The sequence below is a fragment of the Mustela erminea genome, chromosome 11, assembly GCF_009829155.1.
Source record: "Mustela erminea isolate mMusErm1 chromosome 11, mMusErm1.Pri, whole genome shotgun sequence".
Lineage (NCBI taxonomy): Eukaryota > Metazoa > Chordata > Mammalia > Carnivora > Mustelidae > Mustela > Mustela erminea.
In genome coordinates, this window is record NC_045624.1 from 26,321,652 (window position 1) to 26,342,864 (window position 21,213).

Sequence of the window (21,213 nt, forward strand, 5' to 3'; positions counted from 1 at the left end):
AATGCATTTATTTCTTCTTGTATCACTTTCTCTTTGAATCGGTTTATCTATTTTGTATTATATTTGTCTGTCTTATTAACTATACCCTGAACAACTGTGGCAGAGGTAGAGGGTTTATTGTAAAGGTTGGAAAGCATAGTCAGCCCTACTGGCAGTAGTTTCAAGTTAATTTCCGCCCACCTGTCATTTCCCACTAGTTCATCAAACAAAACAAAACTACTTTCTTTGTACTCCGAGCGTTCTAAGTAACCCTTGTTCGCATTCCTCCTAACTCAGTGTTAAAGGGAATGGTGCATCCTGAACATTTTCGCTCAGCGTCCCACTGTCGGAACTGCTCTTTCTCTACGGTTGAAACCTCTGAGCTTCCTTTCTCTCGCGTCTCAGCTCTTGGGAATACAAGGAGGTGAGCGGTTCACCTTACTACTCCCTCGGGGCCGAGGCCTGGGCATGCGCACCCGCCGCGGCGGATTGGACGCGAGAGCACGGGTCTCCGGGACCTGTCAAGCTGGTTCCGACATCTAGGGAATTAACGGGTCCCGCCCATCTCTAGCTCCGCGCCTCCGCCCTTGTTCCCTCTCGGCTTCGAGCTCCTACGAGTGCAAGCCGCTACAAAGGGCTTGAATGAAACGTGTGTGGGTTTGGTGAGTCGTAAACCACCAGGGAATCCAGTCTCCCCACAAACCAGCCTCTCTCGGAGGAGGCAGAGGAGGGGGAGGAAGCAAGGAGCCGAGCGCTGGGTCTCGCCCGCGCGCGCAGCGACTGGAGCGGCGGGGAGAGGCCGGGCCACCTCCCCCTTTCCGGCCATGCACCGCCTCGCCCGCGGCGGTTCCAGGCACCACACTCTCCGCCCGGGTTGCGCCTGCTGTCGCCGCCACCAGCTCCTTCGGCCGCCGGCACCGTCCACCGAGGAGCAGCGCCCGCCCTCCCCACCCCCACCACCACCGATTCCCTTGTCCGCGAGGACGCGCCGCCCTGCAGCCCGCGCCGCCCCCTGGTCAACTTTGAGCAGGAGGAGAAGCAACTTTGACAGTGGCCGCGGGTTTGGAATCCCGCTTCTCCTCGGCAGCGGTACCCTCTCAAGTCTCTGGGGTTAGGCGGGGCAAGAGTTTCCGTGGCGCATCTGCGCGGCGTCGGCTGTTGGCTACCTGTTTCCAGCGAGCCGGGAGCGGGATTGTGGCTGCCAGTCAGCTGAAGAAGGGCAACTTGTTTTTCTCTCCCTTTAGCGACCTCGGTTTGCAACTGGATAAAGCGGTATTGAAAGGGTGTAAAAAGGCAGAGCAACTGTTACCAAGAAGGCAACCACCCAAAGGCAGGGAGGAACGTGGGGCTTGGTCCGGGCTTCTCCCAGTCGCAACATTAATCAACAGTCAGGTGTTGTTGCAACTTTCCAAGGTCAGCCACCGGGAGCAGCGATTCCCTCTCTGAACCTTGGGGATACGCAGCGCTCGGGTTGGATTTGGCCGAGAAATGCACGGAAAGCCAAAAGAGGAAGGCTTGTAGAGGGGGAGGGTTTGTGACCCAAGACCCATCCCCCAGCCTCCCCGTAAGCTCCCGTCCCTCGCTGCCGGGGCGGGGGTGAGTTGTGACATGTGTCTAACTCTCAGCAGCAACTTAGGCAGCAGGTGTCGGTCCTAACCAGGAACCGCGGCTGCAGGGTGCGCCCTCACCGAGCCATGCGGGCCCCGGGCGCGCCTCTTGTCCGCACCTTGCGGCTGCTGCTTCTGCTACTGCTCAAGGTTTCTGCCTCGCCTGCCCTCCCGTCCGCTCCATCGCCCAGGAACGAAACTTGCCCGGGGGAAAACTGTTCACCTGCACTGAGCCAGCGTCGCAGCAGGGACGCGTGGGGACTGGGAAATTCTGCAGAAGACCTTCTGCTAACCCGTGCGCCCAGGGAGGAGGAGAAGGCGGCAGCGGTGCGGGCGGCGCCCTTGTGGAACCTAAGGGCCTCCCGGAGCGGTGACCCAGGTGCGGGAAGAGGGGCTGAGGCGTGGGCCTCGGAACCCTCGGGACCTCCAGCCAGGTCGTCTGCAGCCTGGAGGTGGAGAGGTGCCTGGGGTCAGGAGCCCCCTGGAACTTTGGGGAGAGGGAACCCTCCGGCTCTCCAACTCTTCCTTCAGACCTCAGAGGGGGAAGAGAAGGGTCCCAGAGTCGCTCCAATTTCTGGGCACAGTCAAGAGCAGAGTGTGAGAACAGAACCCGGAGCCAGCGACCTTTATTACTGGCCAAGGAGAGGCGGGAAACTCCAGGGTTCCCACCACGACACCCCACCCAAGATGGTCAATGGACCGTCGGGGCACGAAGGGCGGACGATCGCACCCCCTGGCAGGGCTCTGGCCCAGAATGGGTCCTCAGGGGAAGAGGTCCACGAACGCGGGGGTTCTCGCCGGGGGAACAGCACCAACCGGCGCTTGCGACTCAAGAACCCGTTCTACCCGCTGACCCAGGAGTCATACGGAGCCTATGCAGTCATGTGTTTGTCTGTGGTGATCTTCGGGACTGGCATCATTGGCAACCTGGCGGTGATGTGCATCGTGTGTCACAACTACTACATGCGGAGCATCTCCAATTCCCTCCTGGCCAACCTGGCCTTCTGGGACTTTCTCATCATCTTCTTCTGTCTTCCGCTCGTCATCTTTCACGAGCTGACCAAGAAGTGGCTGCTGGAGGACTTCTCTTGCAAGATTGTGCCCTATATCGAGGTAATGCCCTCCAGAGGGTCTCAGTCTACTGGCTTTACCCGTTTCTGGGATTTATAGCATCAGAACAGCTATGCCTCACACATACCTAGCTGATGAACCCCTTTACTTTTTTTTCTGGGTCCTTCCTCCATTTCTCTTCTCAATCTTTGAAAAAGAGAGGCAGCTTGGTTGGCTCACCTTCAAACTCATCTGCTCCTGGATTGTGAAATGATTATGGTCTCATCATGTATAGAATTATTTACATTTTAAATTTCTCTCGCTGAATATGGCATTCATACATATTTCTGATTTGGCACCTATCAGAGATTCTAGGGTTAATAAATAGCCAGTCTATGGTTGTCATTACCAGGACTCAGCAACAACAACAAAAAACCATGTATTGTTTATTGAGTAGTACTCCAACATGCTTTTTCCCCATGAAGATTATTGAATCTTTCTTAAATGCCAGAATGGAAATATTTTTTTATTTAACAAAGGAAATCTGCCTTTGTCAATTGGCTTCATGATATATTAATAACCTCCCAAATTAGTTTAAGTGTTCTTTGGCTGTCAGCCATGCCATTCCATCTAAATTCTTATGTCATTTCTTATTTCTCTCCTTTTCCTTCTCAATTTCTTAACAGTTTTATTGATTTTATAGGAATGAGCTTAAGCAAAAATAACTCTTTGGCCATTGTGGCACAGAATTCATATATATACATTCTCAAAGTATATAATATATACTTGTCATTTGTTAAGATGTAATGGATTGGTCTTTTAAGGATTGACTAAGACTAGAAAATTTTCTTAAAAAGAAGGGAGGATATAATAGGTTCTAAACTTTGGAAACAGAAATATTGCTGAGTAAAATTTTATTGTTTCATCTTATAGCTAGTGTCCTGAACCGTTATTATGGTAGTTGGAATTTGCTCTTTAAATGGCCTCTCTTTAAACACCAGCTCTTGGAAGGATCCCAAGTGCTTTGTTGCCAGTTGTGTTTGTAGCCAGCTGGCCCTTGATTTCCTCCATTCAGACTGCCCATTTCATTTATGGAAGCAGAAGAAGGGAAACTGTAAATATTCCAGAGCCCCTGATCCTGTCTGGCACCAGAGCCAGTGACACTATGTTCAACATTGTTCCAGGGCCTAAAGCTAGGGGATAAGTAAACAGAAAACAGTACCTACTTAGAAGAATCAAGGGAAGAGACAGTAAATAAGACCCTCTGTTATCCTGGCAGGGATCAGATGCAGAATCATTCCATGCTGACTAAATCAGCTGTTGCTACTTTACCAAGACCTAGGGTTTCTCTTGTTGCCAGGCTCCAAGTAGCTCTGAAATATCTAATTTATTGGGTAGACAATTTGTTTTTGAATTGTAGGGGAGGTAGCTGAATTTATGTAGGAGAAATGTCTATCAATTGCCTTTTCAAGGTCAAGGTTTAAGATTTCTTTATTGTTTGCTGGAATAATGCAGAAGAAATTGACAAATGCAAGAATGAGATAAAAGTAAACTACAGGGTGAACAGGAGAGTTACCCCCAGTAACAGAGAAGTGTAGTGTCTTGTCCAAAATGTACTGGGCATGATGAAGCCTTTATACAGTTGAGGAAAAAACAATGTAAAGAGGAAAAAACAAAAACAAAAAAGCCTGGGGAAAGGAAAAAAAAAAAGATTACCCATTTCTTAAAGAAAAAAAAAAAAAGACTTTGAAAGAAAGGAATCCATCCAAATTCTGAAAAGAATATAAAAACTTTGGTTAGTTTATGAGACTTAAGTGCTTTGAGTGATGGTATTTATCATGTATGTCTTTTAATTTTCTTTCTCTCTAACTCTGAGGATTTTTTAAAATGTATGTTTTCATTTTTATTTCACTTTTAAATTTAATTCTCTGCTCCTTAAGATTTTTTTTTACCTTTCTTATTATTAAAACAACTATTGTTATTTTTCCCTCTGCATTTCCCCCCTTCTTTATAGCCCTGCTTTTTATTTTAGTTATTAGTACTACACTTTATTTTGCTCAGAGAAGCAAAGGTTAGAAAAAAAAATTACTAATTTTTTCTTTAAAAATTAGACTGTAATATGCATTTTTACTGTTAAAGTAATGAATGAAAATCTTAAGATGTAGTGTTTCTACATTTCTGTCCTCTTCTTCTGAAATAATTTTGTAATGCATTAGTATGTTTTGTGGAAATAATTATTGGATAGTAGTATCAGTTCTGTAATTCCTGATGATGAGAACAGGAAATACAATCCAAATTTCAAAGTCAAACATTTCTGCCTCTAGGAGGCAGGTTATTTTCACAGAAGAGAGATTTAGTGACTGTTCCATATCCTGTTCCCCAAAGAACAGACCCAAATGTGGACGTTTGGTTTGCAGGAACTTTACTGGGACATGTGCTCATCTTCAACACCTAGTAGGGAATGAAGGAGGCAGGAGTGGGCAGAGGGAGAAGTCAAACTGTGATCCAGATGCCAGAGTCCTCCGCTGACACCATAGGAGGTCCCTGGCTGGAGGGCCTTGTCGCATGTCCTGAACTGAGGCAAGACAGCCTTTATGTCTCCTGAGGGATCAGTCACTGGATCGAAGTTGCTTCCAGGAAGAGGCCATAACCTTGATCTGGGTGGATGTCTCTGAAGGGCAATTCCTAGAGAGGGATGCACCTGAGAGCCACCGGCCACCAAGAGTCCTACCACTTGGGGGGGGAGGGGAATCAACATTTTATACCTGAAGGAATTTGTGGGGGGGCAATCTGGGTCAGGAGCCGTGGGCTACACCCCAGTGGCTTTTGAATTCTCAGGTTAAATTAGAACCAGGTGGCACTCTGATCCAACCCCCTGATCTTAAAGATGAAACATGAGGCCCAGAGAAGAGAAATGATCATCCTAAGTACTTACACCTGGTCAGTGGCAGCCCGACCCTCAACTCAAGTTTGCTTATTAGATAAACATCTATGTGGCAAGAATGTCCAATTAGTGTTCTCTTTTTATGTCTGCTCCTTGCCATCTTTTAAAAAAGATTTTTATATCCAATGGGTAGAGAAGAAATAAGCCCAGTTATCATCATTTGCTATATGATGAAACTTATAACTTTTTATATTCTTAAGTTTCATCTTACTTCTCATAAATCAACAGTAAGTTCCAGAGTTGGTAACTCACTAAATTTTTAAAAACTGCAATCATCTGAGCCAATTGCACTTTTTAATGTGTCAAAGGTGATTATTTTAGTGATGAAATTAAGCTATGTAGGTTATATTTTTATATTCTTAAATCACAAAGTGTTTTAGACTGGTAAAAGAAACTGCAAATAAAAACTTTCTAAAAAATCTCCCCCCCCAAATCTTTTTCTTCTTTACCAAAGACTTCTGAAAATTATTTGACATTTTATCTCCTCTTAGATCTAGATTTTACCTTCTCTTCACTTTTTACTTATATTTATTTGTTGGCTTTTTTTTTATAACCACACATCTTATTACTGATGTATAATGTATGATTTACCTTTCTGATAATAATCTGTTTCATCTTTTCCAGTTTTTATCTATTTATTTATTTATTTATTTATTTATTTTAAATATTTTATTTATTTATTTGACAGAGACAGATCACAATTAGGCAGAGAGGCAGGCAGAGAGAGAGAGGAGGAAGCAGGCTCCCTGCTGAGCAGAGAGTCCGACGCGGGACTCGATCCCAGGACCCTGAGATCATGACCTGAGCCTAAGGCAGCGGCTTAACCCACTGAGCCACCCAGGCGCCCTCCAGTTTTTATTTTTAATACTTCTTAGTTATTTTAAACTTTTATTCACAATTAATTTTTATTTTCTATTAAGGTATCATTGACATATAACTTTATATTAGTTTTAGGTGTATGACATAGTATGATTTGATATTTGTATAATTGTGAAATGATCACTACAATAACTCTAGTTAGTATCCATCAACTTACATAGTTACAACATTATTTTTTCTTATGACGAAAAGTTTTATTTTTTTATTTATTTTATTTTTTTAAGCTTTTATTTATTTATTTGAGAGCGAGATCACAAGTAGGCAGAGAGGTAGGCAGAGAGAGAGAGAGGAAGAAGCAGGCTCCCCACAGAGCAGAGAGCCCAATGTGGGACTTGATCCCAGGACCCTGGGACCATGACCTAAGCTGAGGGCAGAGGCTTTAACCCACTGAGCCATCCAGGCATCCTGATGAATACTTTTAAAATCTACTTTCTTTTGTAACAACTTCCAGATATGTAATACAGTATTATCAACGATAGTCACCATGTTGTACATTACATCCCCATGACCTATTTTATAACTGGAAGCTGGTATCTTGATACTCTTCAAGAACTGCCAGCCTCTATCAATACCAATCTCTTCTCTGTATCTATAAGCTTAGTTTTTTTGTTTTAGGTTTTTGTTGTGTGTGTCATTTTTTTTTTTTAATTCCACATATAAGTGAGAGCATATGGTATTTGTCTTTCTGCATCTGATTTATTTCATTTAGCAAAATTTTGTCTTGAGGTCTATGTTATTACAAAGGCAAGATTTCATTCTTTTTAATGGCTGAATAATATTCCAGTGTATGTATATATGTGTGTGTGCCTGTATATGTACACATACATATGTACATATACTACATTTTTTTCACCCATTCATCCATCCATCAGTGGACACTTAGGTTGTTTCCATATCTTGACTATTGCAAATCATGCTGCAATGAACATAGAGTTGTGTATCTTTTCAAGTTAGTGTTTTCATGTTCTTCAGATAAATATCCAAAAGTGAAATTGCTAGAGCATATGATAATTCTATTTTTAATTTGCTTTAAGATTTTATTTATTTATTTATTTGACAGAGAGGGAGCACAAGCAGGGGGAGCAACAGCAGGAAAAGGAGAAGCGGGCTCTCCACTGAGCAGGGAATCCAATGTGGGGGTCAATTCCAGGACCCTGGGATTATGACCTGTTGCAGAAAGCAGATGCTTAACCAACTGAGCCATGTACGCACCCCTTTAAATTTTTTAGTAATCTCCGTTCTGTTTTCCATAGTAACTGCACCACAGTTAATTTTATTAATCTTCAGATATGTTCTCAATTTTCTCTCCTGTCTTCCCTTCTGCCTTCTTTTCTTCTTCTTCCATAGTTCCTTCCCCCACCCACACACAGCTTGAGTATTAGCATAATCTTAAGGAGATAGTGGCATTTTGGGCAGAGTTGGGTTTGTGTAGAAAAATAGGAGGCATTTCTTCAGCAGAAATTACATGTCTTTGCAATTTACATTCATTACTCTTATTTTATTTCAATTTGTTGGCATAAGGCTTGGGGAGAGTAGCCAGCTTCCAGGGTCTGTTGCTAGAAAGTAGTTTTATCATATTTAATGTTGCTATGAATGGAAACATACTGGGAAATGTTGTAGTTGATAACTTCTCTCTTTCTATTCTAGAATTCTGATGCCTTTGTAGCCTAGTGATAAGTCCTTTAAGGATCAAGGGCAGATGGAATGGAAGGAAAAGGGGATAGGAGAGAAGAGAATCTGAGTGGATGGTGGCCATCCTAATAGACACATCATTTTCAACTGGCTTATCAAATAGTCACCAGAAAGAAAACAAGAAACAAAACCAAACAGAACTATACACAAAGTGATAGTTACATGTGAAAAGAGAGGGGTAAGGGAGAGGGAGGGAGAGAGATGGATATATATGGAGTCTGGGTGTGGACTGCAATCGGAGACTTGCATAGGAGTTCCCTATCACACCATGCCTTTAAGAATCTTACAAAGGATTAAAGCCAAATGATTCAGGCACTAAATGTGGCAACTGGAACCCATCTTTGCTCATTACTTGATGAAAGCCAGTCAGTCAGTGTATCATCTGATTCAGATCCACCACTAAATATTTATTTCTATTTGGACATTAATTGGAAGTTTTGAATGAGGGAGGGGGGGAAAAGGGGAGGGAGAGAATCTTAAGCAGGCTCCACACCCAGCACAGAGCCCGAGGCGGGGCTCAATCTCACAACCCAGAGATCATGACCCGAGCCAAAAACAAGAGTCCTATTCTTAATCAACTGAGCCACCTGGGGGGCCCCTAACTGTACTTTTATTTTACTGGGATACAAGATTCCTGCATCAGAGTAGAGGATGGATAAAGGGAATGCATCTCACCAGGGCTTCTGGACCATGGATGATTTGGGAAAGATCTACGATGTTTTGAGAAGAAAAGAGCCAGATTCTCCAATGGCATTAGAAATGCTGGTTTTAAACTGAGTGAAACAGATGGCTCTTTCATTGCCTTAGATTGTAGTTAGAACTGACAGGTAAGAAAGGAAGGGTTCTGGAAGCTGAAGATGTTTTACCATCCAGGTATGTGATGCCACACAGAGTTCCCTAGAACCCCTACACTCAAGTAATAGCACATTTATCATGACAGATGGTAAATTCACTTGAGTTGTGGATTAGCCATTACATATTCTGATGGACTTTTAAGTGGAAACTTACAGTTTTACGAGCAATTTGAAAGTCACTAATAATATTCTCAGGGAAAATAAACTCGATGTATGCGAATGGTGTTCAACAAATATTTTATGACTTCCTGTTAATCCCTTTATAATCATTTCCTACATTCCCATGCAAGCAAAAATATTTAGCCGATGACTTTTGCAGAAAAGATTTAAAAAGTTATAGAATGAGTTCTTATTTATAATCCCATTTATTGAACAGTGTATGGTGAAGTTTCCTGAATTTGGGTTCTGTATAAGAGAGAGAAGTTTGATGATATTCAAATGTAAAATTTAAATAATTTCCTTAACTAGTGACTATACTGAGAATGTCATTCTTTTCTAAATCTTGTCAGTGAAGTACACACAGAAATGGATTTTTTTTTTACTTCCCCTCTAAAGATACTTGCTGGCATTCAGCTTGGAAGGATTATATGCAAAACCCCAGCACCCAATAACTGATTAAAGAATAGTTTGAATAATTCATTATTTTCTATAATCCTTTTCCATGTATGTCATTGTTCATTCGTTTATTTACTATCCATTTATTCATCAAACATTTATTGAGCTTTTCTACTCTGTTGGATATGATCATAGGTAGGGATGGGTGTAGGAGGAGTGGGAATGAAGGAGGGAAAGTTTCCAGAGATGAGTAACATAGATGCATTACTGCTTTTAAAGTTATGGAGAAGTCAAGTAATGTTCTACAGGGTAGTAAGTACTGTACTAGAGGTTAAAACAAGGTGTTATGGAAGGTCAGGAGTGGGTCCTGGAATGAGTCAGCTCACAGTTGTACTTATTAGGGAAAACTGTGCCCACTTCAAGGGAACTGTACTTACCTCAAGAGAAAATGGTGCTCACTCGTAATTCTTTTTCTATCATATTCATATTCATATTAGTCTTTATAAATTCTATTCAGCCTAGATCCATGGTGAAAAGATAAAAATATAAAAATCTTTTGATTCTTGCTTTCTTGTTTTCTCAATCTTTTGTGGCATAGGAAGCCCATAAAAATCATTGGCAAGGGCGCCTCGGTGGCTCAGTGGGTTAAGCCACTGCCTTCAGCTCAGGTCATGATCTCAGGGTCCTGGGATCGAGTCCCGCATCGGGCTCTCTGCTCAGCAGGGAGCCTGATTCCTCCTCTCTCTCTCTGCCTGCCTCTCTGCCTACTTGTGATCTCTCTCTGTCAAATAAATAAATAAATCTTTAAAAAAAATCATTGGCAAGATAAATTGGCAGATGGGATAGCCCTAGAAATTTCATTTGGAACACAAAATTCTGAATTATTATTTAGAATACAATGCCTATGATGACCGTCTCTACTTTGGAATTATTAGTCCTTATTAGCCATAAAGAATTACATAAGTCAAATTTTAAAATTTTACTTAAATGAATGGTTCATCTAACAGTGTTAAAATAGTACATTTGAGTCCTATTCTTCTGAAAATCTCAAAAATGTACCTATTATTTAATTTGACCTTAGAGGGGTGCCTGGGTAACTCAGTCAGTCAGGTGTCTGCCTTTGCCTTGAGTCCTGGGATTGAGTCCCCCATTGGGCTCTCTAATAAGTAGGAAGCCAGCTTCTCCCTCTCCGTCTGCCCTGCTTTTGCACACACGCTCTCTCGCTCTCGCTCTCTCTCTCTCTCAAATAAATAAATAAGATCTTTAAAAAAATTAATTTGATCTTAGAGAACCTAGGAAGAAAGGCTGAAATGGGAGATAGGTTAAACCCTATTATGGATATCTTAACCCGGGTGCCTGGGTGGCTCAGTGGGTTATGGATATCTTAACCCTGTTATAGAAAGGGAAGCATAAACAATGGACTTTCTCAAAATTGGATTAATATTTCAAGTACAAAATCAGAGTGAGGACTTATCCTGAGTTCCCGAGAACTGCCAAGGTATCTGGTTATATCAACAAAGCATCCTTCAACAGCAAAAAGGATGCAAGTATGTCTGGGAAAGCAAAATAGATTTGGATTTATGATTTCCAGGCTGAGTAGGTGAAGGTCTATCTACCTTGCCTTTTACCCTTACACTACATGGATCTTGACAGAATGTTTCCACCTTTACTAGCTCTTTACTAGATTTAACAATGTCACATTGGAAGCCCAGGGATCTGTGTCTGGGGTGTGGACTACGTGCAGAAAGGGAGGGGCAGGCTGCTCTCTGGTGAGATTTGTCTCTGGTGTTGCACTCCTGCTCCCTCCCTCTGGGGACTCTCTGGTCCTCTTACTTCCCAAGAATTGACCTGCCTAAGTCCAGTAATTAACTCAACCTTGTTGCCAAGACTAACTCTTAAGTATCCTAATTAGAATGATATTCTTCGTGCCAGAGGAGATGATCTCATCTAAAATTTCAAGGTAGAATGGAGAATGGGGTTGCTGCAATCTCAGATATAGGTCTATTTGAAAAGTAGGTATACATACTTTCCATAAAACTTCTATAAAACACAGGATATAATTACACTGCCAGGCTTGTTCCTGAGACAGAATACTTTTGGTTTGTGAATTTATGATAGTTTTTAATGTTATTTGTCAGCACGCTTGAGTGGTTATAGCATTAACGAGGCCAAGGTCAGTGATTTGATCCAGGACTGGAATGAGTCATTTTCATTAGGTCCATGACTGTGTCCCAGGCCATTTTTTAGTTTCTGTTCAGCACCCCCCACCCCCAGCGCCTTTTCTCCTTCTTCATTGTCTTCGCCTGGGTTCAAATCTCTCCTTTTTGAGAAAAACCTCTGTTAACTCACAGCAAGCTTTGAGATTTAGAGATACGTGCCTTTTATAGGAGGGTTGAAGGAAGAATTTTATTTTTCATAATAAGAATAATTAAGAATAAGAATTAATTTTCTTATTACTTCCTTAATAGACTACCAAGGGTGGAATTTTGATTAAGAGCAGAGAAATTTTGTCTTAAAATATTATTTCTTGGTGTCATTCAAATCATAATTACCCAACCACAGATGGATGAGGAATGTGCTTTTAGTTTAGGTTTACTGTCGTGCAGACTAAAGTCATTAAGAACAAAGGAAAACTGGTGAAAATTTATCACTCTTCTTTGCAAACTCATCAGAACCTCTAGGTGAATAGCAGAAATTCCAGGTCACTTTAAGATTGATTAGAAACATCACAGTAATACCAAGGACAATGGGCATGGGATAAATACTGTTATTGAGATTAAATAGATTCCTTAAGATCTGTTGATTTCAATAGATTCCTTCCCTCTTAGGTCCAATGATGTTAATCTTGCTTCATTGGTATTTTTTATACTAATGAGCATTGACATATTTACAACCAAATTATAATGTTTTAGACAAGTTGTAATTTTTTTTTTTCTCCAAAAGAAATATATTGTGCTGCAGTTCAGATGTCACAATTGGTAGGAAACTTTATGTCAAGGTGGGACTATAAAAGTAAAGAAAGACTTATAAAATCAATACAAGCTTGGAGATGGTATGTCAGCTTTTAAATAGTCTCACTTGTTCTTGAGATAAGGAAGAGCATGTTACCGAGCTTAAGCAAGAGGGCGGAAGGTGGAGAGCGAGACTACAAGGACAGCTGGTGCCTTCGAATATTTCCATGACATTGAGTGTCAAGTATAGACAAAATACGTTGGGTATCATTGAAATAAATGGATATATATGATATGTGGGTGTGTCATATTAAATCGAATTTTGAAAAAGGGAAGACGCCTTCTCTTTGACTGTGGAAGAGTAGCTGTAAAGGGCTTTATTTCATTTTGGACATCCATGCATGGTTGTAAGGGGTGAGGCAGATCTCTTCCACTGGCTCTGTTTTGGTTTGGAAACACTAATGGAAGTGTATTCCTACCCTAGTATCATGACTCGCATGCATTCTGAAATGAAGTCCTTTTGATAGAGACCATCTTATTCACAGCAGAGGCTCTGATAAACGCGCTCTCCCCACTGGTGATCAAAGAAGTGTCTTTGCTGGAGAAGTTGCCCTGCAGTGCTGCAAGGATAAGGATTATGGAAAATGCGAGAGGAAGCCAAGGGCATACAAACTCAAGCCATTTAGAGTTTCAAAGGAAACTCTACCCTGTGCTCCTCCTGCTTTTTTTTCCTGACTGATTGTTAGGCCTGTAACCACACACTTACAATAGATTATCATTCATGGTCCAAATGAATGGGTTTTCTTAACAATAATGCCCTTGTTTTGTGAGTTACTTGTATACAAAGGACAGCACAGAAATAGATGTGCTTAAACATCTTTTTGAGGTAAAATATAAGTTAAGCTGTAGTATAGTTGTCATGACTTTGGTTAGAAATTTCCCTATTTTATAAAGTGTATTCTAGTCCCATCGCTGTATTGAAGCATGTTGACTCAATTTCATATGAAAGAAATTTTGCTTGGAAGTACATTGGTCTTTTTCCCCCCATCATTGTTACCACTGATTTATATCAAAAATTTAGCAAAAGATACTATTTGTTTGGTAAGAGTTGTACCTTCATAGCTTACTCTTATTGAAAGTGGTTTCTTATGGGGCGCCTAGGGGACTCAGTCAGCTAAGCGTCCAACTCTTGATTTTGGCTCAGGTCGTGATCTCAGAGTCATGAGATCCAGCCCTGCCCTGGGCTCCACGAGGGGCATGGAGCCTGCTTGAGATTGTCTCTCTCCCTTTCCCTCTGCCCCTCTCCCACTATCTCTTTCTCTCTCTTTCCGTCTCTCTCTAAAAAACAAAAAAATATAAAACTTAAAAAAAAATTTCTTGTTTATCTGTCTTCAGTAAGCTTCTGAGAAATGGAGCAACAACTAAAACATAGCTCAGGGTCTTCCTGCCAAGATCCTTACTTACGGTTTTCCATAAAGCGTTCAGTGTGTGCTTTCCTCCTATCATTTTGAGTGAACAGGAATTTAATGTAGTACAAAGTGAATATGGTGGCCCAGGTTTTCTCATGGCCTGATGTTCATATTGAAGTAGAATTTGGACAGTGGGAAGAATACTTTGGCACCGCAGCTGCTGCTTTCCCATCTGAGTACTCAGGTCGGGACTCTGTGTCTGTCCCATGCCTGGACACCATGCTACAGGTGGCTGCAGTGGCCAGCAGCCTCACCGCTCTGGATGTTGACTGGGTCGGTGCTGAAGGCGCCGCAGCATTGTTCCTCTGGGATACAGGGATACGCAGGACATTGGGGTATGAAAGAAGGATTTTAGAGTTGTTTATTTTTATTCTCTTGGCTTGTGTATTTTGATGCCAACACCCTCAAAATGCTCTATATCTCTCTTCCCCAAATAGTTAAGAAGTTCTGCTTCCAGCTTTCCTTTGATCTTGATTCTCAAAATTAATAGTCTTGTCTGTTAGAGAAGTGTTTATAGTTCTGTTTTTGTGGACGTTAATTACTTCTCCCACTGCAGTTTAATTAATAGGAGACTGCATCTTACTCATTCCATGTCTCCGGATGTTGCATCCAAAAAACTACCCCTTACTAGATTTACTCCCAAGAGCAAATTTCTTCGTGACATTGAATTTTAGCAATTAGATATGGTCATTAAATGCAGAAGATCCAGCATTTATGACATAGTTTTATAATTGCATATAATTGCCCCATTCATCTGGGTAGAATTTCCAATGAGCTGTAAGTAAACAAATAGAGTTAAAAATTGTGATTGAAAGCTTCTCATGTTACCCCAACGTTGAGCAATTTTAATTGCATGGGTAGATTTTATGTCAGAAAAAGCAGAAATTAGCCCATACCCAAGATCCAGATGAGTTTTATCAATTAATTTCTGAGGTTGATTCTTTATAAAGGTTTAAAACCTTCTATAAATAATTTGGGAAAGTACTAAGCAGGAGCTTTGTACCTTTCTTGCTCTTTCACATCATAAAATCATGTGCAGAAGTGAATTTGCAGAAAACTATCTGAAGTAATAGCACTGCAGGCGGTGGCAGCAGGAGGGAGGAAATATCTAGGACTGGCCTTTGGGCTGTGGTTGCTGTTGGCAACAATGTAGTAAGCGTTATCTGCATTGGGGGCAGCATTTTTCCTCAGAGGCCCTAGCTCTTGTGACCTTCCTGCGTCAGCCGGTTCCTCGCTGAGGAGAACACCACCAGAGAGAAGTATGATTTGACAACAGGAAGCTGGGTCCAGGAGCCTCCTGCAATGTGTGTATGAAACCTGGGAAGCTTCCCTCAATCAATGATGCGTCAAGAGGACGACAGATCAAACATGTTCTTTCAAACACATTTGGTGCTCAGTCCAAAAGCTTTTGGGAATATGGCTGAAGAACTAAGCCTCTTCATATAAAGTACAGGGTAGAATTCCTAAGTGAAAGTTGGAGCACCTGTAAATGTTGCTTAAAATTTGCCCTGGCTTTTGTTGTCATGTGCAATGAAATATATATTGAACCTAGAAAACATTTTTTGCTTTTTGAAGCAGCAAACATCTTCTAATTGAAAGTGGATATGCAACACAGTTTATAAATATCTAAGGAGAGGCAATGTAACACACGCGTCTTAATACATGTCCACCCACATTCATTGGTTATTCCTTCTCATGAAATGCTTTGTAACAGACTGGGAGTTAGGTGTATAAATGCTAGCTCTTATGATAATTGGTCCAGATTTTTTTTCTAAGATTTTATTTTATTTATGATTATTATTTATTTGAGAGAAAGAGAGCAGGAGGAGGGACAGAGAGAGAAGCAGAATCCCCCCTTAGCAGAGAGCCCAATGTGGGCTAGATCCTAGGACCCCAGGATCATGACCTGAGCCAAAGGTAGACACTTAACCAACTGAACCACCTGGATGCCCCTGGTCCAGATTTTAAAACTCTGTGTTTAAAAATAAGGAGCGTAATCAGGGAGAAAATGCTATCTCTTGAGTGTTGCGTGTTCTTTGTAAATAATGATCGAAAACTACCAAGAAATGGATGTACCAAGCCTCTAAGAGATTGTCTCTCATCAGACTCGCTGGTATTTTTGTCTTACCAAGCTATTGTTTCAGTAGAAATGTTATTCATAATTTTAAGAGCGAATGCACAGCATAAAGCTCTATAGCTTTGTTATTTGTGGACTGACTCTGGATATGTGGTTGACAGAGAGATGTGCATGAAGATTTGCGTTAGTGAAGACGGCACAGAAAACCTTGCTGAGGATTTGTGTACATTTGATAGTTTGAGGATTTTTTGGTTTTGTTTTACATTTTTATAGAGGAATGAATCAAAATATTTGAAAAGTATATAAATGTGAAGTTTCAAAAACATAAAATACTGCAATTTCTAAATAATACTTTTGATGCAGACCTTTAGAAAACAGCCAGTCCTCAGATTTCCATGCAAAGTGTGGCAATTACTGACATTAAGAAAGTAATAATCTGATCTTAAGACAGCTGCATAGTGTGGACCTCAATTTTAGAATTATTTTGAATCTCTGGCATAGAGGCAAAATAAATTTCTATCAAGGTGAACAATTCATTAATTTCAAAGCTAATTTGAAAAAGTCATATGGAGGTTGCTTGGGAGGTTCAGTCAGGTAAGCATCTGCCTTCAGTTCAGGTCATGACTCCAGGGTCCTGGGATTGAGCCCTCTATAGGGCTCCCTGCTCAGTGCGGAGTCTGCTTCTCCTTCTCCCTCTGCCGCTCCTCTTCACTCATGCTGTCTCTCTCTGTCAAATAAATAAATAAAAATCTTAAAAAAATAAAGAGATGTATGGAGAGGTGACTTTTTATGGCAGTCATACTGGATGGATATTTCTTACACTGGTATTTATGGGAAACTTTCCTCAAGATTTTGTACAAGAATCATGGTTATCAGCTCAACCATGTTGTCTTGATCTGCCCTGATCTAGATTGTGAGTCATGCTTCTTCTTCATTTTTGCTTTTCATTCACTTAAGCCCTCATTATATCTCATTTTCAGACCGTCTCCACTAAGAGTTATGAGTATAGTCAGGGCATGGGTGCAATGTTCTTATTTTCTGTGGTGGAACCCGTAGACACTGACTAATGTTTAGCGTGTAAAAAAGGGGAGAACATTTGACATTGGAACTCTCATAGAATTCGCGAGGCAAGTTGCCATCATTCTGGGAAGAGTGACAGCTTGAGTGTAGGAGATAAACAACTAATGTGTTGAGTGTCAAAATTGTTATGACAAATGGTTTTCCTTTATTCAGCATGATCCCTTTGAGTCCTAAAAAACAAGACAAGAGCATTATATATATGTTTCCTTGCCCCTTTGCCAAGGCATGACCTGTAGCTGTGCTTCTTAAACATTCCCACTAGCAGACAGAGGAGAGTAGATGCACATACCCAAGAGCCTAGGGTACACCCCAAAATATCCTTTCCATCTAGAGTTTTAGTCTCCTGTTTCATCTTAATCCTCATGAACATTTTACAGTCTACCCTCATTGTCTTTATTTAGATATATAATGACTACACTTATTAAACATTAAATTACTTCAATTTCCTGTAAATAGCTGAGTAAATTTGATGCTTCCAGATGATTACTGTGTTTATCTTGTGACTTTGAGAACTACCTTCCCCCTTTTGGTTGACTATGACCTCCTTGAGGGAAATAATTGTTTCTTGTTCTGTATCCCCAGTATCTAGCAGAGCGCTTGGGCCAGAGGCCAAAACATTAAATGTATACTTGTGTTGAATACATGTCTGTGTATCCATTAGAGAGTATGTAGAATGTTTGTAAATATTTTATGGGCTACTGAATGATAGTATATTTACATTAGGAATATGCAATTATATTCTCTGTGAAAAAATATGTACATATTTTTGGCTCTTAACTTTTAGTTGTTGATTTATTTAGCTGTCTGGGCCATATGCATATAAGAGTTTGGATACAGTGCTCTATGTGGTCAGCATCAAAGAGTTTCCTGATCTGAAATTTTCCTATGGCTAGTACATCTAGACCTTGTATCTGACTCCTTTTTGCATATTTTCATGGTTATTTTTTATATCTCCTATCTTTTGACATTCTTTCAGTATCTCATATAACCTTAAATTTGATTAGTGTATTTATTTCATGATAAATGTACTTATTTTATGCCTTCCTGATCCTGTAACTTGCTTCTTTTGGCAACATAAGTTCATAGTGATGGATTGTCTCTTGCATATTGTGATTTTTAATTGTGAATCCATGCTTCCTCAAATTTTGTCTGTGGATTTCTGAGACCTGGTTTTAAAGTGCATTCTTCCAGAGAGGTTTTGTGTTTTCTTCTACCAGGTGCCTGGGACAATTTAAAATTATAATTTTTTTTTTTTTTTTTTAGCCACATAGATGGTGTGAATTTTGGCCTTAGGCCAGTGTAAATTTGGTCTCCTGGTTAGAATTTGCTCTTCTTTTTTTTATCTCCAGTTCACCTAGATCCAAATCATATAATTCAGACAAGTTTCTCTACTATGTCCCTCTATTTTTTCTCTTTATACCCATGAAGATGTCACTATTCAGGAAGTTCCCAATTCATAAAGGAATCTTTGACTAAATCTCATGTACACTGGCTCTAGATTTATTTTCCTACCTATGTGTACTTGGGCACCTGCCCCATCATCTAACTAAAACCATCTTGAAACTCTCATCAAGGTTGGCAGATGTCCCTAGGGCAAGCATGCAACATGGCGGGGGGCTGGGGAGGGTCCAGGACCTGTTTGGCATTTGTTTTTTCATTGATTTTGACTCCTGGAGAATTTCCTTTTTTTGCTTTCCATAAGTGCATGCATTTGAAAATAATATCAAAACATTTTATTTTGCATTTAGGAGAAATTGGAGATCTTTACTCATCTGATTTGTTGGAAATAATAAGGTTTTGAAGGTTTCCTGTGTGGGGGGCATGCTATTGACCCACACACTGGAAGACATGACCAGCCTTTTCAGTAATGAAAATGGGATACACTCAACTGTCCTTACTCCTTATCTGGACCTTCTGGTGGCAGGCATTTTCGTGGTGACTGAAATTATTGGAGTGTCTGTGTTCTTTTCTAAAATAAAATGGGGGGGCGTCTGGGTGGCTCAGTGGGTTAAAGCCTCTGCCTTCCGCTCAGGTCATGATCCCAGGGTCCTGGGATCGAGTCCCACATTGGGCTCTCTGTTCAGTGGGGAGCCTGCTTCCCTTCCTCTCTCTCTGCCTGCCTCTCTGCCTACGTGTGATCTCTGTCAAATAAATAAATAAAATCTTAAAAAATAAAATAAAAATAAAATAAAATGGTATTGGACTAGCTGATCCTTATGGGTCCTCCCAACTGTAAAATTTTTTGACTCCGTGACTCTTGGACCACTACATTTCTTTTTTTCCCTCCCTTCTATTTTTATCTTCATAATAATTCAGCTAGAGTCACCAACCCAATTACCGATGCTTCATTCCAGGAAATTGTTCTTTTTTTTTTTTTTTTCTTTTCTGTTTTGCTGATCTGTATTTACTGCCTCGTGTTATGCTCTTTCAGAGATCACCCAGAATAAATGTGTTCCGTGTTCCTCCCACAGGTTGCTTCCCTTGGAGTTACTACCTTCACCTTATGTGCTCTGTGTATAGACCGGTTCCGGGCAGCCACCAACGTGCAGATGTACTATGAAATGATCGAGAACTGTTCTTCGACAACAGCCAAGCTTGCTGTTATATGGGTTGGTGCCCTACTGTTAGCGCTTCCAGAAGTTGTTCTCCGCCAGCTGAGCAAGGAGGATTTGGGGTTTAGTGGCCGAGCTCCTGCAGAACGCTGTGTTATCAAGGTCTCTGCAGATTTACCAGACACCATCTACGTTCTAGCCCTTACCTATGATAGTGCAAGACTCTGGTGGTACTTTGGCTGTTACTTCTGTTTGCCCACACTTTTCACCATCACCTGCTCTTTGGTGACTGCAAGGAAGATCCGCAAAGCAGAGAAAGCCTGTACCCGAGGGAATAAACGACAGATTCAGCTGGAAAGCCAGATGAACTGTACAGTAGTGGCTCTGACCATTTTATATGGATTTTGCATTATTCCTGAAAATATCTGCAACATTGTTACTGCCTACATGGCCACAGGGGTTTCTCAGCAGACAATGGACTTGCTCTATATCATCAGCCAGTTCCTTTTGTTCTTTAAGTCCTGTGTCACCCCTGTCCTCCTTTTCTGTCTTTGCAAACCCTTCAGTCGGGCCTTTATGGAATGCTGTTGCTGTTGCTGTGAAGAGTGCATTCAGAAGTCCTCAACAGTAACCAGCGATGACAATGACAACGAATATACCACAGAACTTGAACTCTCACCTTTTAGTACCATACGCAGGGAAATGTCCACTTTTGCTTCTGTTGGAACTCATTGCTGAAGGACAACGTTTTGTTCGGTTAGATTTATTTGATTTTCATATCCTGTGAAAGTTTTTACTTTGTATTTTTCCCTCCTGGGGAAAAAAATGCATCAAAAGAGAGAAATATTAACTACTGTAGAACTGATTCTGCAAATTAATATTTGTGCTTTGAAAAAAATGTTTATATTTAGTTATTTAAGAAATATGAGGAGGCCAATAGTTTTAGGTCATTTTATCTGGTATGGTGCTAATATTTTATTTGAAAAAAGTTACTGCACCTTAACTTAATTAATTGCTAACTTTTTTTCTTTTAAAAATATAATCAGTGTATATTGATTATAGCCATGTGATTTTGTAGGTTATTTTGAGTTGTGATTGAAAGTATATTGTATATGGTGTCGTGAGATGATTTGTAGTTAAGAAGCATTCACAAAGTAGCACCAAATAAATTATGCGTTATTCTTTAATGTCATTGTGAATCTACTTTTAACCAAGATTCAATAAATATCTTAATTGCCTTAAATACACAATTACTGGTTCTACGCACAATTTAAAAACAGCCTTATTGTTTTAAAATTCTATTTTCCTTTAAGGAGGTAATCACCATGTTACAGAAACAGCTTTCCTAATAGTACTATTTTATATGCATGATTCATATAAAACTATATTGTATGTTCAGACAAAATTGTATTTTTAATATTCAGATACAGATGTAAAATTCCTTCCAAATATTTATAAAATATGAATAAATAGACAGCAGAGTTATTATTATTTATCTCTGAACTAGCATGTAGAGCTCCATAG

The 21,213-nt window shown here is 40.6% G+C and overlaps 1 protein-coding gene across 1 annotated transcript; it reads left to right on the forward strand.

The window, feature by feature from the left end:
- The first annotated feature begins 974 nt into the window (after window positions 1-974).
- On the forward strand, window positions 975-20,939 carry GPR37 (G protein-coupled receptor 37). The gene is made up of 2 exons (XM_032305370.1): window positions 975-2,699; window positions 19,609-20,939. Exons 1-2 carry the CDS (start codon window positions 1,674-1,676, stop codon window positions 20,425-20,427), a joined length of 1,845 nt encoding a protein of 614 aa, XP_032161261.1. The 5' UTR covers window positions 975-1,673; the 3' UTR covers window positions 20,428-20,939.
- Window positions 20,940-21,213: the final 274 nt, after the last annotated feature.